The sequence below is a fragment of the Galleria mellonella genome, unplaced genomic scaffold (genome assembly GCF_026898425.1).
Source record: "Galleria mellonella isolate WM207_F2 unplaced genomic scaffold, CSIRO_AGI_GalMel_v1 utg38, whole genome shotgun sequence".
Lineage (NCBI taxonomy): Eukaryota > Metazoa > Arthropoda > Insecta > Lepidoptera > Pyralidae > Galleria > Galleria mellonella.
In genome coordinates, this window is record NW_026442090.1 from 1145130 (window position 1) to 1158818 (window position 13689).

Genomic DNA, 13689 nt, shown 5'->3' on the forward strand with positions numbered 1-13689 from the left:
GAAATCAATGAATCAGTCTAGAGATATATCTCTTGATTTCTTTATTTTTAATACATGAATTTTCCACACTACATATATTATAAAGATATCCACTGATATTTCTATCCCTCCAAAGTCAAAAGTAGACTGCTGGTTGACTAGAATACCAATTTCAAAATGTATATAAACATATTATATATTATTAAGACTAATCACATTATTTTTGGAACCTTATGCAAAAACATGATTATATTCTGTTCCATCTAAATCATTCTAATTTTAACCTTTATTAGAACCTAAATAAAGCAATACTGCTAAAAAAGTTGCAGCATTTTTTAATTAAAAAAATCAGTCTACGTACTAGGCATGGATAAGATGGATACCGATCCGATATCTATATATCAGTTCTGGACATTAATGAGCCAGTACCCATTTTGATATCTATTTTCCAATACGTTCAAGCCTGTTATCCAATATTATTTTTTGGATAGTAGACTTTTAAAATATTATTTATTACATCAATATATAGATATTGTAACTAAAATTGATATTGCTATATATTACCCCCCCCCCCCCATTACGTACCATATAGGATATCTAATTAAGTAATAGGTTCATACGGTAGTGAAGGATAACTTTCTTCATTAGAATAGTTCTAATGGTAACTTACATACAGTTAAAAAAGTTATTCACATTATATTTACTGTATCTTTTTTAGCATTCTATTAGTGAATCTAACTCCTATTAACACTTCTTTTGTAGTAGTATTTAAAACTATCTTAAATAACATGAACAATATGCAATTGATCTAATTTCCCATAACTAATGCTTTGGCGTTAGTGAAAGTCACTTGTTATCACGTATAGAATACAAAAATCTTTTAATTAACCAACGCTTGAGTGACCGGGACCTACCAGCATACAAATAAGGACTATTTTACTTATTTATATGGACACTAAAGTTGTATAAATAATTATCTATAATAATACGCCTCTCTTATCAGGAATTATATTGAGGCAAATTCACACTTCACTAAAGCCATAGCGTTTGATTTAGAATCGGAAACGTTAGCCACTTATATACAAAAATAGTACCTATGTATATTTTCATTAAATTCCATTAAAGCTTGTTATAAAACTGGGGTAATTTCTGTAATGATTATAACAATTTAACATACAAAATAAAGCTGTTAATTTATTCGTCCCTTTTAATTGCGTAACTATAATTTCAATCTACAAACACAAAATACTTACTCGGTTGAGTGAATACGAACGAATTGTACATATTTACATATTAAATTAAATCTCCTTTATACATTTTGTAAATGTGTAAATATAAGAACAGTGATTTATTTAAATTTGTATTAATACACGTTTTAAGCACAACAAAGCAGTGATCCTTCGAGCCGGATATGAACCAATAAAACTATTAATATTGTGAGGTTTACCCAATTATATATTAATAAAGTTTAACATGGTCTATTAAAAAGAGTCTTTCTGATTGTCACAAATTCTCGCGTATTATTTTTACACGTGTTATTTTTATGTGTCTTCATTGTAAACTGGAAATATAAATACTCCATGACAAACTAATATGTCTGAATATAACTTAGAAAAAAAAAGAAAAAGAAAAGGAATTATTTCAAACTGCTAATTGTAAAATTATATAACAAATAATTCGTTCGTATTCGATCAGGCGAGGAAGTCTCAAGTGGCGCAATGGGCGAGGCAGTTGAAGCGTGTGAACTTACCTTATCCGTAGTGCCATGGACAACAGGCTTACCTTATTCCCTCGATAATACAGCCGACAGCCGTACCTTCTCTCTTGTAGTAAAAGGACAAATATTCCTTGTCAGTCGTGGTGACACAAGGTTTAGTCTTATCTTGTCCCCCGTAGTGACACGGACGACAGATTTACCTTGTTCTCCGCGTTAATACAAGCAATAGCCGTACCTTGTTCCTCGTGGTCGCTTAAGGAGTAGGCTTCCTTGTCTCTCATGGTGATACAAAGATAGTCTTGTCTCCCGCAGTGACATAGACGAGAGGATTACCTTGTACCTCACGACGATATAGTAATACAGGCGAAATAAGCGATAGAGTTACCTTGTTCCTCGTAGTAACATAGACAGTAGTGCACAGACGGTGCGGGCGCTCACCTTGTCCCTCGTGGTGGCATAGGCGGTAGCTGCGAGCGGCGGGCGAGTCGCGGCCTCCGAGGGCCGCGTGCTCGCCCGCGAGGCTGCCGCCGCGCGCGCCTCCTCCGCACTGTATCCCTTCATCATCAGAGAAGCCTCCAGGTAGTGAGGTTGCTTGTCCCACTCCAGGGAAATCGCTGCGAGGAACACGACATAGTACGATATAGAAACACATTGTTATGAATTCATTATTATGGACACAATAATATCTTATTTGATTGTCATAGTACACCATAATAAATAGAATATAATCATAAAATTGAGATGTAAATTATATATCGATAAAAAAATAAGCACATTAGTACGTAAGCACACATTTTAATAGATACGTGTAATTATATCAAGAAAGCTCGACTTGTTTAGCAACCAATTCGAATCCTTAATCATGAGCGGCTAACTGCACGCCTCGTAACGTTGAGCGCGAGTTATAGGTATACGCGGCACTATCACAGATAAGATAGACGGTGTTCGGAAATCTTCGGGTATGAACAGCTGAGTTCTTCGTCTTCCTCTTCCTCTACAGTGTTACTGTCACTTTTCATATCTATGACAGTGGCGCGAACGCTTACAGCTCACACTCAGCGGGCCGAGGCGCGTAATCTGGCTCGTGCTCGCGTCAAAGCCGCTTATAATTAAGGATTCCAAATTGATCCCAAAACTAGTCAACCTTGATCGATCTAATTACACGTAAGATAAACCGGTAGTTGATACATTAAAAAAATATTGTAAATTACCAATAGATGATAGACCATTAGATAATTTTTTTTTCTATCTACTATAATAGATAAATTGCATCACAATTATATGATACTCAAGAAGTACCTCAAAATATAATACCTAAAAATGATCACTACGATCGCAGTCCTATAGAACTGTGGTCGCAGTGAGGCAGACTTAAAAACGACACAGTCAACGAACGGTTTCATCAAACCATAAACAAAAAACATAAGCAAAAATTAAATTCCGGTATTACAAAAAACACCAAAAAACAATCAACGATCATATTAGTAAATCAAATTCTAACCTCTAATTACACCTTCAGGATACAAATTTCCATATAATATCATATAAACTGAAAGTCAGAACTATAAAAAGGTAAAAACGCTTGCATACAGCATCCAACCGAATCGACAAAATAATCATCAATAATCAATAGTTATTTTATGTTATATCGCCGTGTGGTCCCGGTATAGAATAGGCCACCGCTTCCTTTCCCGTGGGTGACATAAAGGAGGGCGAGGGATAGACAGCAGCGTCCCTCTTAAAACATTTCTAAAGCCTAATTGCGGTTAATAACCCGCTTGCCAAGCGTGGCAACTACTGGCCTAACATAAGCCTCCCCGGATTATGTTCAGCAGTGGACAGTTAAAGTCTGATATGATGGTGAATCAATAGTTATTGCAATATTATCGATGGTATCGATTCTATCAACAATCGATACAATAGAGACGCAAAACTACCGATAGAGGAATCGACTTTGATGTATAATTTATGATGATTATGATATCAGCCATGATTTTTCCATTGCTGAACATAGGTCTCTCCCTTGGGGGGTTTTGCCAGTAGTTGCCACGCTGAATAGAAGAATTAGCAACCGTAGTAATCTTTGGTGACTTTTTAAGAGGGACGCCGCTTCCTACCCCTCCACCAGCAAAATACTTTAGTCGCCTTTTACAATACCCACGAGAAAAGGAGAGACCTATTCTATGCTGGGACCACACTACATAGTATAGGCCACATAGTAAAATATTATAAATAATCTTACATTCGGATCGAACCGTCTGCGATTAAATTTCTTACCAAGTTTTCCATTCCATTTTTTGCTCGGATTCACATCGGATGAAATAAGTAAACGCTCTATCGACCAATAGTGTTGATAGCGAAAGGTACCCGCTAGCACAGTATTACAATAACTTCCTTACAACCGCAACGCCATAGATGTATAGCGCCCGTATATATTCAAGTGTTATCCTTCCAAATAAAAAACAAAAAAAAAATAGAACAAGAAAGTAAAATAAGTTTACTAATATACATATGTTGGACTGCCATATTTACTAGAAACTTTATTTTAGATATTTTCGTTTTATATTAATTAATTTATTTATACTGAATGTATGCTACAATCCGTGTAATATATTTATATGCATTTTTACCTACATATCAAGACATAAAATGGCTTATGCAAAAACCACACTATCTGCCTTTAACGTTTGCTACCACAAGGTATTTTTGCGGTATGAGACCTACAATGACCACTTTTCCTCAAGTTTTCATTGCATTGTTCTCTGTTCGAATGTATACGTTTGCCAACTGTATGGATTGTAACTGAAATCATCAACATTGCTAGATGTCTAATCAAAGCGTCAAACACCTCTATAGCTGCATAAATTCCTATTTTACATCATTTCCATACAGTCAATACTGCTTTTTATTATAAGTAATTAAGGTTTAAATTTCATTGATATTACTAAACTGTTACATTCTTATAAAAATAAAAATTTTGATAAGTGTTTGTCACTTTCTTTCAAATTAAATATTTAGAGCAAAAGAAAGCGACAAAGCACATCAATTACTAAAACGTACATATAGGTTTTTATCAATATGGAATATTTTTTATGCATAAAAAAATAATGACAGTGGCGCCTGATACTGGCGGGTACCAGTTATACATTTTACTTTAAAATAAGGAGGTTACACTATTTCAATAGTACATAGTTCTTTTAAACCATATTGGAGTTCCACGTTGTCGGTCCAGTGTGTTGACGAACGAAACCTGTAGGACTGCGCCATGTGCCACCAATGCTAGTGATGTGCCGGGTCGGCCCTTTATTGGTATTCGAGTATTACAGTATTCATTAAATAATAATCGACTCCCGAGGGGAATTGGACATTACTACTCGATACTCGATTCCGTATTCGAATATACGAGCACTGTATAAGACTCGAGTATTCTTTCAATTTATTCCTGAAGCTCACTTCTGACGAAGATAATAATTATTAATTTATTTAATATCTTTTTTCTTTTGTAATTAAACAAAAAAAATTATAAATCGGAAACAAAAAACTTGCTATACCGTACTTACTCGAACCATGTATTCGAATACTGTGAATCATGTACAGGGTTAATTCGAGTATATGTAGTATTCGAGTACCCGAGTACGTACGAGTGGTGGAGTGGTGAAGTGGTGGAGTGGTGGAGCGGGGCCGAGCGGGCACACGGCTTGCTGGCGGCGCGGGTACGTACCGTCGGAGCCGGGCGGCAGCGGCAGCAGCGGGTGCGCGGAGAGGCTGGCGTTGAGCGCGGGCGCGGGCGTGTGCGCGGGCGCGGACACGTTGCCGCGCGACGAGCCGACCGAGCGCGACGCGCGGAACGAGCCCGACCTGCCGGCATCGGGCAGAGGATGGTGACACCAGCTTTTGGTTGCCCGGACGGGCCTGCTCTCCGGCCGCGCGCGCCGCGGGCACGCCCTACCTAGACTACGCGGCCACCCTCACCGAATGGAGATTGCGCCGTCCACGAATAGAGGACGAATAAAATCATTGGGCAGTTTCGGACCATTATACCATAAAAACTCAAGATTCGCTTTCTCGTACAAAAATTGTACTTGAAACTGTCACAAATGTAGATTAAAAAAAATAAACAATCATCCTAAGACCAGACACAAAATTTAAAGTACAATATTTTTTTGTAATATACTTGCATATTGTCCGATCTTGTTGTATATATGTATAAATTAACAGATTTAATATAAACATATTTATGAACTATCCTAACAACTTCGTTCGTGTAAACAGGATATGATTGACATTGTAAATGCCAAATGTAGCATGTAATTTGTATTTCATAACGATTTGTTAAGCCGTAAAGGCGATAGAAGATAACAAACAAACGCGCCTTCAAAATTGTAATATTAGTTTAAATTTAGTAAATAATTAACGACTAAATCTTCATGTTTCATTTGGAAAAAACATTATTACTGGCTGGTTACAAAAAGAGTATAATTTGATTTTTAATGCTGTCTATTTATATTTGACATTTTGAGTTTTTTTTTTTTTTTTAAATATATTTGAACTATGACCTTCTCGTTTACACCCTAATAGGAACAACTAATAAAACGTAATACTAAACAACAGCGAGCCATCTCCATTCCTTTTACATGAGACGGTAACAACGAAATAAAAATGTGTCCTCTTTAAAGGTCAAACTTATTGCCACCAATTGTATGTTTACGTTGCAATCTCCATTCGATTTTAAGCTTCCTGCGTATACCCTAGCGATATTTACATCACACTCGATCGATGATCGCTCGAAAGTGAAATCCTTTAAGTTAATGCCACTGAGTATGCTCTTAAATCGAATTAAACCATGCCGAGTTGGACTCGCATGAACTAATCGATATAGGATTAGGGCCACAGTAATGCAGTGCGGGAAAGGTTCATTGCGTCGACCGAGGTCAGTGGATTCCTTATGCCCGATGCAATCAAAGTGTAGAAAAAAAAATTATGTGGTAATGTGATATCGATCTACTCTTAGAGGTGTAGAAATAACAAAACAATCTAACACCTTACGAGGCTAGATTGAAAATCGGGGGGTGACGTGTAAAATAATTCGTGTTGTAAGCGTGTTGGGGAATAAAAAAATATACATTGCACGAACTGTTCGAGATGCTGCCGTGACAATAGGACAGTCGAAACTATAATGAATCTTATTCCCACTACATAGGCAACAGTGTCGGAGCGCAGACCCATCATTAAAAAATCCCTAAAATTGAACGACCACACCATCCTCCGACCGATAGTCGCGGCGTCGTTGCGACTACGACCGAACTATTTGAAAGTCTTTTGGAAGAAGCGAAAGTCTCAACGGATACAGCGCATGCTCGAGTATGCTAGTCACCACCAATATACAAAACTATTCGAAGCCTCTCTAGCCTGGTTGTCATTAGTCGTTTTTAGGGACTTTTTACTTTACATCATGCAGTTTGGCCTCTCGGTTCGTATTGTCATTTGTATATCACACAAACGCCCACAAGACAAAACCAAAAGCCAGTGTCTCCCAGCCCATGCTAACCACTCACCTTCACAAACTTATGAACTACTATTATTATTGTCTAGATCGAATTGATGTTTATAAAACAAATGTCATCCCTTGGACTATTCCCTTCTGTATCTATGGTATAGTAAACTATGAATAAACATCTAGAAAGCATCAACTAACTACGCCTATGTTATGAAACCAAGGTAAGTGTAGTGAAGCGATTGTGTTCGCGGTGGAGAGCTAAGCTGTCATTGTGCATGCAATATAATTAAGTTGCTACGTGGCTAAGCTGTTTGTATGGGCTCAGTGGTACACACCTCTGGAATGTCTGCCGCTTCACATAGTTGTCTCGGACGAACTCGACGATTTGTTTCTGCGTTTTGCCGCTATACCTATGATTTATACATACATTTAGAACATGTTCCAAATAATTTTTAATAACAAAGAAGCTCAAAACCGATACATAATTTCGTATAGATGACGTACCAACGTTTTTAAGTGTATTAAAGAATATTACTACCTTTTAAAAATTCAATTTATTTAAAATTTTAATAGCTTATTTTAAAACAAATAAACTTAATTTTAACATATACTTTTTAAATACCAGCAATATTGGGCATTTCTGATTTTTAAACATTTGGAAGACCATTCTTGTGCTAATGAAGAGTGAAAATATATAAAATAACACCGGACATTGAAATGAAATGAAATGAAATATGAAATGAAATGAAATGAAATGAAATAAAATGAAATGAAATATTTATTTGCTATTGTTAATATAAATAGCGAGTTTTTATTTTACAATAAATAATATTATCCAAAAGTTAATAATAATACTCTATTCTAATTGATTATTTAATGTGCTTTTTATATTTCTTTTTGTTTCTTTTTTTTTATATTTTCTTATCTTCTATATTCATAAGGGCTTATTTAAGAGGCTGACAAAAGCCAGTTTTCGCTTTATGATGTACCTAAAAGAGGAGCCCCTTGATATGACCCTGGTCTTGTGCCTGGGGAGCCGCGGCACACTCGAGCATCGGAAGAATCCATGGTTCTCCACACACTTCTTCCAAAAGTTCTTACACTCGTTGCGTCCCTCGAAGAAGAATTCCACCACGTCCCGATAGTAACCCTAAAGAAATAATATTTAATTCTTTGATTGGTAATTTAATTTAGTTATTTCACAAAATGAGTATAACAATTTAAAAAAAGTCATTGACGTAACAACCTAGTGCCAATTATTTTCATATTACGAAAGGGTGCAGAGACAACTGATTATTATTATTATTTTTTAAATTTCTAGAAAATTCACATCTCCCCTCTTAAGGAGAGGAGATGGCAGACTAACCCCCGGCAGAAGCACAATCGGCCGGAGTTCAGGGTCCCAAGGAGAGAAACAGGCGTACAATGCGGGCAGAATCTAAGAGCACCGCTTTCTGCATCTTTCCCGGGAGTGAGCCGCCTCGGAATCCCAACCGTCTGAGATGTTGTTCCAGACTGGTTGGGATAAAACCGTTCACCGACAGCGATCGGAATGATTTCGCTGGATTATTATTATTTTAGCCATTAATTATCGACTGCTAAACATAAGCCTTCCATATAAGGGGAGTTTTGCCAGTAGTTGCCACACTTGGCAGGCGGGTTGGCAACCGCAGTTAAGCTTTTACAGTTGTTTAAGAGGAACGTTGCTGCCCATCCCTCGCCCTCCCCTAGTCGTCTCTTACGACACCCACGAGAAAGGAAGGGGCGGCCTATTCTATGGCGGGACCACACCGCGATACACCTGATACAATACTTAACAACTGATACATATACTTAAATACATTATTTTTAAATAGAGTTCCCTTATTTTTTTTATATATATATTTTTTAATACAACTTAGAATGGCAAACAAGCTGACGGCCCACCTGATGTAAAGTGGTAACCGTCGCCTATAGACATGAGCAGTACCATAGAGATAACAGAGTATACTGTTTCGCCCATGATACGCCCCATGCGTTGCCATTAATGAGGACTCAGGTGTTATTCCTCTGTACCCTGTAAATTCACTGTTATATCCTACCCTTCAAACCGAAACACAACCATACAAACACAACTGCTTCACGGTGGAACCACTCATAAATCTATTTTAGCTATTGAAGTGTTTTGTCCTTCTTTTTTGCACTAAATTCTTAATTTGTAAGACTGTGACAAAGCACTCTAATAGTTAAAATAGGTTTTATGTACATATTTATGTATATATTTGAAAGGATTTAATTCCCAACCATCATGTTAAACTAAACTACTACACCCCCAAATATCGTCAAAGATATAGTAGCACCTCCTTCTCGTGATAATAAATTTATTTCGCGCGTTACTTTTTAAATATGGTATTTTAAATATTTAAATTGTTACTTCATTTTCTCGCACTGTATAACTATGTTAAAGTAAATGCTGTGAATACATATAATAGGCATGTGCATTAATATTGTATTATATTTAATGTTTGTTACATAATGTTATAATGCAAGACGCTGTTGGTGTCACTTTAAATAAATAAATATTTTTTTTTTTTACATTGTTATACTCGTCCAAAGAACAACTTACATAACCCTCTGGATGTAATTTGATGAGGAACTTTTTCCTTTTGAATGATATCTTCCTAATTTTCGCCCAACTGAAGGTGTTGATCTTGGTAAAGTTCTGGAACACCACGATGCCCATATGTGCTACCGCCAGGTTCAGTGGTACACCCTCGTGGTCCTTTGCCGGGTGCATTTTAACTCCTGCATAAAATAAATATAATTTCCTACAAATCAATATAACAAATATGAAAGTTTGTACATACATTTTTTTTTTTTTATTTAATGCAGCTTAGAATGGCCAACAAGCTGACGGCCCACTAGATGGAAAGTGGTAACCGTTGCCTATAGACATGAGCAGTACCATGCACATAATAGAGTACACTGTTTCGCCCATAATACCCCCATGCGTTGCCATTCCTGAGGACTCAGGTGTTATTCCTCTGTACCTTGTAATTTACTACCATATCCCACATAAAAAATCTTCACACATACATGCTTATACTCAGACATATACACACGCACACTCGTACAGACACAAGCGTCACACACGCATACACATTTTGAATATACATATAGGTACATTTGGCATCAACCTAAACTAAATGGAGTAATATTACCATATCTTTTACCATCATGAAAGATAAGGTAACTGTAAGAACCTCTCCAAGCCAAATTAGCATGGAAAGGACATGAGTTAATTTAATACAATCAATATGTCCCGATCATAGGGACGAAGTCGTCTGAAGAGATCTGTTTCAAAGATAAGCTCGTCCTTGCTAACATGCAGTTAAACTAATCGCTATATATTTTTTATAAGTATAATGAGAATATATAAGTGGGGCCCAAATCTAGTAATTTACAACACTAAAAATAGGGGAGAAAGGGATTTTTAGTAATGGGGTCAAATAGCCCCATTACTAGCAATATACCCAGTCAGGTCGACCTCCACGTGGTTCCCCCTGGAAACCATCGTGCTGAATCCCAACTGTATTTTTCACGATGAACCTGAACCTGAACCTGAACTGACCTGCTTTCATCCTCATCAGTCATCTATCACTGGTGCCTCATCAGTGTATACCGATAACGCAGACGGGGACGGGGACACTGATAATAAATTATGATTTATTTTACTCAAATTTTTTTGCTGAATCTAATTAAACAACTCACCATATAATTCACATCTTCTTGCTGTTTCTAATAGATTAAGATCTGCCTCAGCAGGACTCTGACCTCTGCATAAAAAAATCAGTCATTTGCATAAAAAGTGTTACACTTACAAATTTGATATTTTTTTTTTATACAACTTAGAATGGCAAACAAGCTGACGGCCCACCTGATGGAAAGTGGTAACCGTCGCCTATAGACATGAGCAGTAGCATGGACATAACAGAGTATACTGTTTCGCCCATGATACCCACCATGCGTTGCCATTCCTGAGGACTCAGGTATTATTCCTCTGTATCTGTAGTGCGCTATGTTTTACCATCACGGGACATACAAATTTTATTATTACATGACGTCTGTTTTAAATTAACATATGCCAATTCAAGTACAATTACCAATTATTAAAACATATAAATATATCATTTAAATTCACAATGAATAAATTTCCATTTACATACATTCTTCTATTCTGTTCTGTTACCTAGTACTAAAGAAAGGATTTGACATATCACAGTACATAATTCTATAGTATAAGTCAGAAACCAAACCCTAACTAGAGTAAATTTAGAAAAGTTCCTTTCCTGAGTTGATCTACTACCATTAACTGTCTGCACTGCTAAACACTGCTAAACATTCACTGCTAAACATAGGCCTCCCCCATAAAAAGGAGGTTTGCCAGTAGTTGCCATGCTTTGGTAGCAGGTTGGCAACCGCAATTAGACTTTTGTGATATTTTAAGAGAGACGCTGCTGCTAATTTTTCGACCATTAAGTTCTCATAATCGCCTTAGAATCGAGAATCAAATACAAGACTCGATTTATCCAAACTACGTGCATACCAGTGAACCACAAGGGTCTCTGTATAGTTCACAATATTAGACAGATATAAATTAAAATTCTTACATGTGTTTTTTATGGTTCTCCATAATTCTTCTTTCCGACTCCGAGTCTTGGCCGGGGAAGAATTTATACCCGCTGAGATACGTGTGGTCCGGATAGTCTTCAGGGACAAAGTCGCCACACTCCGCTGTTGGTCAATTGTGTTATTTAGTTTAAGGCAACGTTCGACAGAGGTCTTCGTGGATAAAGGAGGCCTGCAAACTCTTGAAACCAGAGGGCGACAGATGTCGCTAGATACCTACCTATAATGCAACACTATCACTTTTCAATTTACAAGAAGCTAATATAGGACAATTGTCAGTCTTCGCGATAAAATTGATGATAATCACATCGAATACAGGTCAAAATATACTTTTTTTTATAACAGGTAGCAAAAAATCATGCGGCTCATCTGATGGCAAACTATTGCCGCCCATGTGCGCTCAGAATACCGGAGCAATATAATACATATATACGTAAGTTTGTAAGGATGATTGGATAGATGATTTTTGTTACCTTTTTACTCAAAAACTAGTGAAGTGATTTGAATGAAATTTAGTATACAGGTTAACTTAGAACATTATATACATATTACATATTATACATATTACAGGCTAACTTAGAACATTATATAATGATACACGCAGATAAAGCCGCCGAATACAGCTAGCTTACGGTAACATCGATTTGGCGATGAGAGCGTGATTCTTAAATAATGAACGAGTGAATTGTATTTATATAAGTGTATCTTTTGTTCACGTTATTTTATTTCTTACGTTAAAGAGCGTACAATATATTTTGGGGTAACAATATAGTAAATAAATATTTTTTTCCATTAAACAAATAGTTTATTTATTATTTTTATTATACTTTAACAAAATTATATGAAAATGTTGATTGTATAAATTTATACTTATAAAATGGTTTGTCCTAACCGACTATCAAGATACAGCCAAAACTACTAAGCACAGAGAACTGAAATTTGGAATACAACATAGGTTCGTTTTATAATGTAAGTATCTGATAAGAAAATGTTTATGAAAAATTCAACTTATAGGGGGAACACGACAGCATGCGCGCAAAGGCGCGGGCATTAACTAGTAAATATATAAAAAAGTAATTAGTTGGAAACAATGTCATTAGAGAGAAGTGTGGATTGAAAGAAGACGTAGTGACAAAAATCGAAAACGGAATGTTACGTTGGTTTGACCAATTGGAGAGGATGGATGAAAGAAGAACTACGAAAGAGATTTATTAAACAAGAATGAATGGAGATGTCGGTAGGGGACGCCCTAGACAGACGTATGTCGTTAATTAGATGACGTGCTAAAGAAGGGCCGAATTAAAAGTACTCGTAACCAGCGAACGTGTATGGAAAGATTGATGAACGTGGAGGAAGCGAAAGAGGTTTGTTTGAATCGAAACATTTGTCGTTACATTGTTTCTGCCTACCCTAATAGGTGCCTACCCTAATAGGAGACAGGCGTGACAAATATGTATGTATGTATGTATGATTAGTTGGACTCTTAACGGTACATACTAGACGGTGCATGGGATGGGTAATCCCTGGGGGATCAAGCCGGGGCAGCTCTGAATCAGTTAGTTGGCGCGCCGAGGTCACACCTCCCGTTATACTAATTTATTCAGCAGTTAGCGCGCATCGCGCATATAACTTACTATATTATCATATAATACCATGTTTATTCCAATTTGGAAACTGAAATATTTTACCCATTTACATTACTATACTAACCAATTGATTAATAAAAGGACAAATAAATAATAAACAAATATAATGATAATGAATAATAAAAACGAAGCAAAGCTACTTATAGGTATTAAACAACCTATATTTTTTTTTTAAATACATA

General features: G+C 36.5%; 1 protein-coding gene across 5 annotated transcripts in view; it reads right to left on the reverse strand.

Moving 5' to 3' along the window:
* LOC113523061 (FERM, ARHGEF and pleckstrin domain-containing protein 1-like) overlaps positions 1 to 13689 on the reverse strand; it is an 82554-nt gene that overhangs the window by 42118 nt on the left and 26747 nt on the right. For 3 of the 5 annotated variants that reach the window (XM_052897814.1, XM_052897812.1, XM_052897813.1), the window contains exons 6-12: positions 11843 to 11966; positions 10944 to 11008; positions 9799 to 9977; positions 8183 to 8343; positions 7529 to 7603; positions 5418 to 5554; positions 2135 to 2310 (exon numbers count right to left, since the gene is read on the reverse strand). In XM_052897814.1, coding sequence (XP_052753774.1) covers positions 2135 to 2310; positions 5418 to 5554; positions 7529 to 7603; positions 8183 to 8343; positions 9799 to 9977; positions 10944 to 11008; positions 11843 to 11966 — 917 coding nt within the window. The remainder of the gene's footprint in view (positions 1 to 2134; positions 2311 to 5417; positions 5555 to 7528; positions 7604 to 8182; positions 8344 to 9798; positions 9978 to 10943; positions 11009 to 11842; positions 11967 to 13689) is intronic. The other 2 variants (XM_052897816.1, XM_052897815.1) reach the window with 1 other exon arrangement.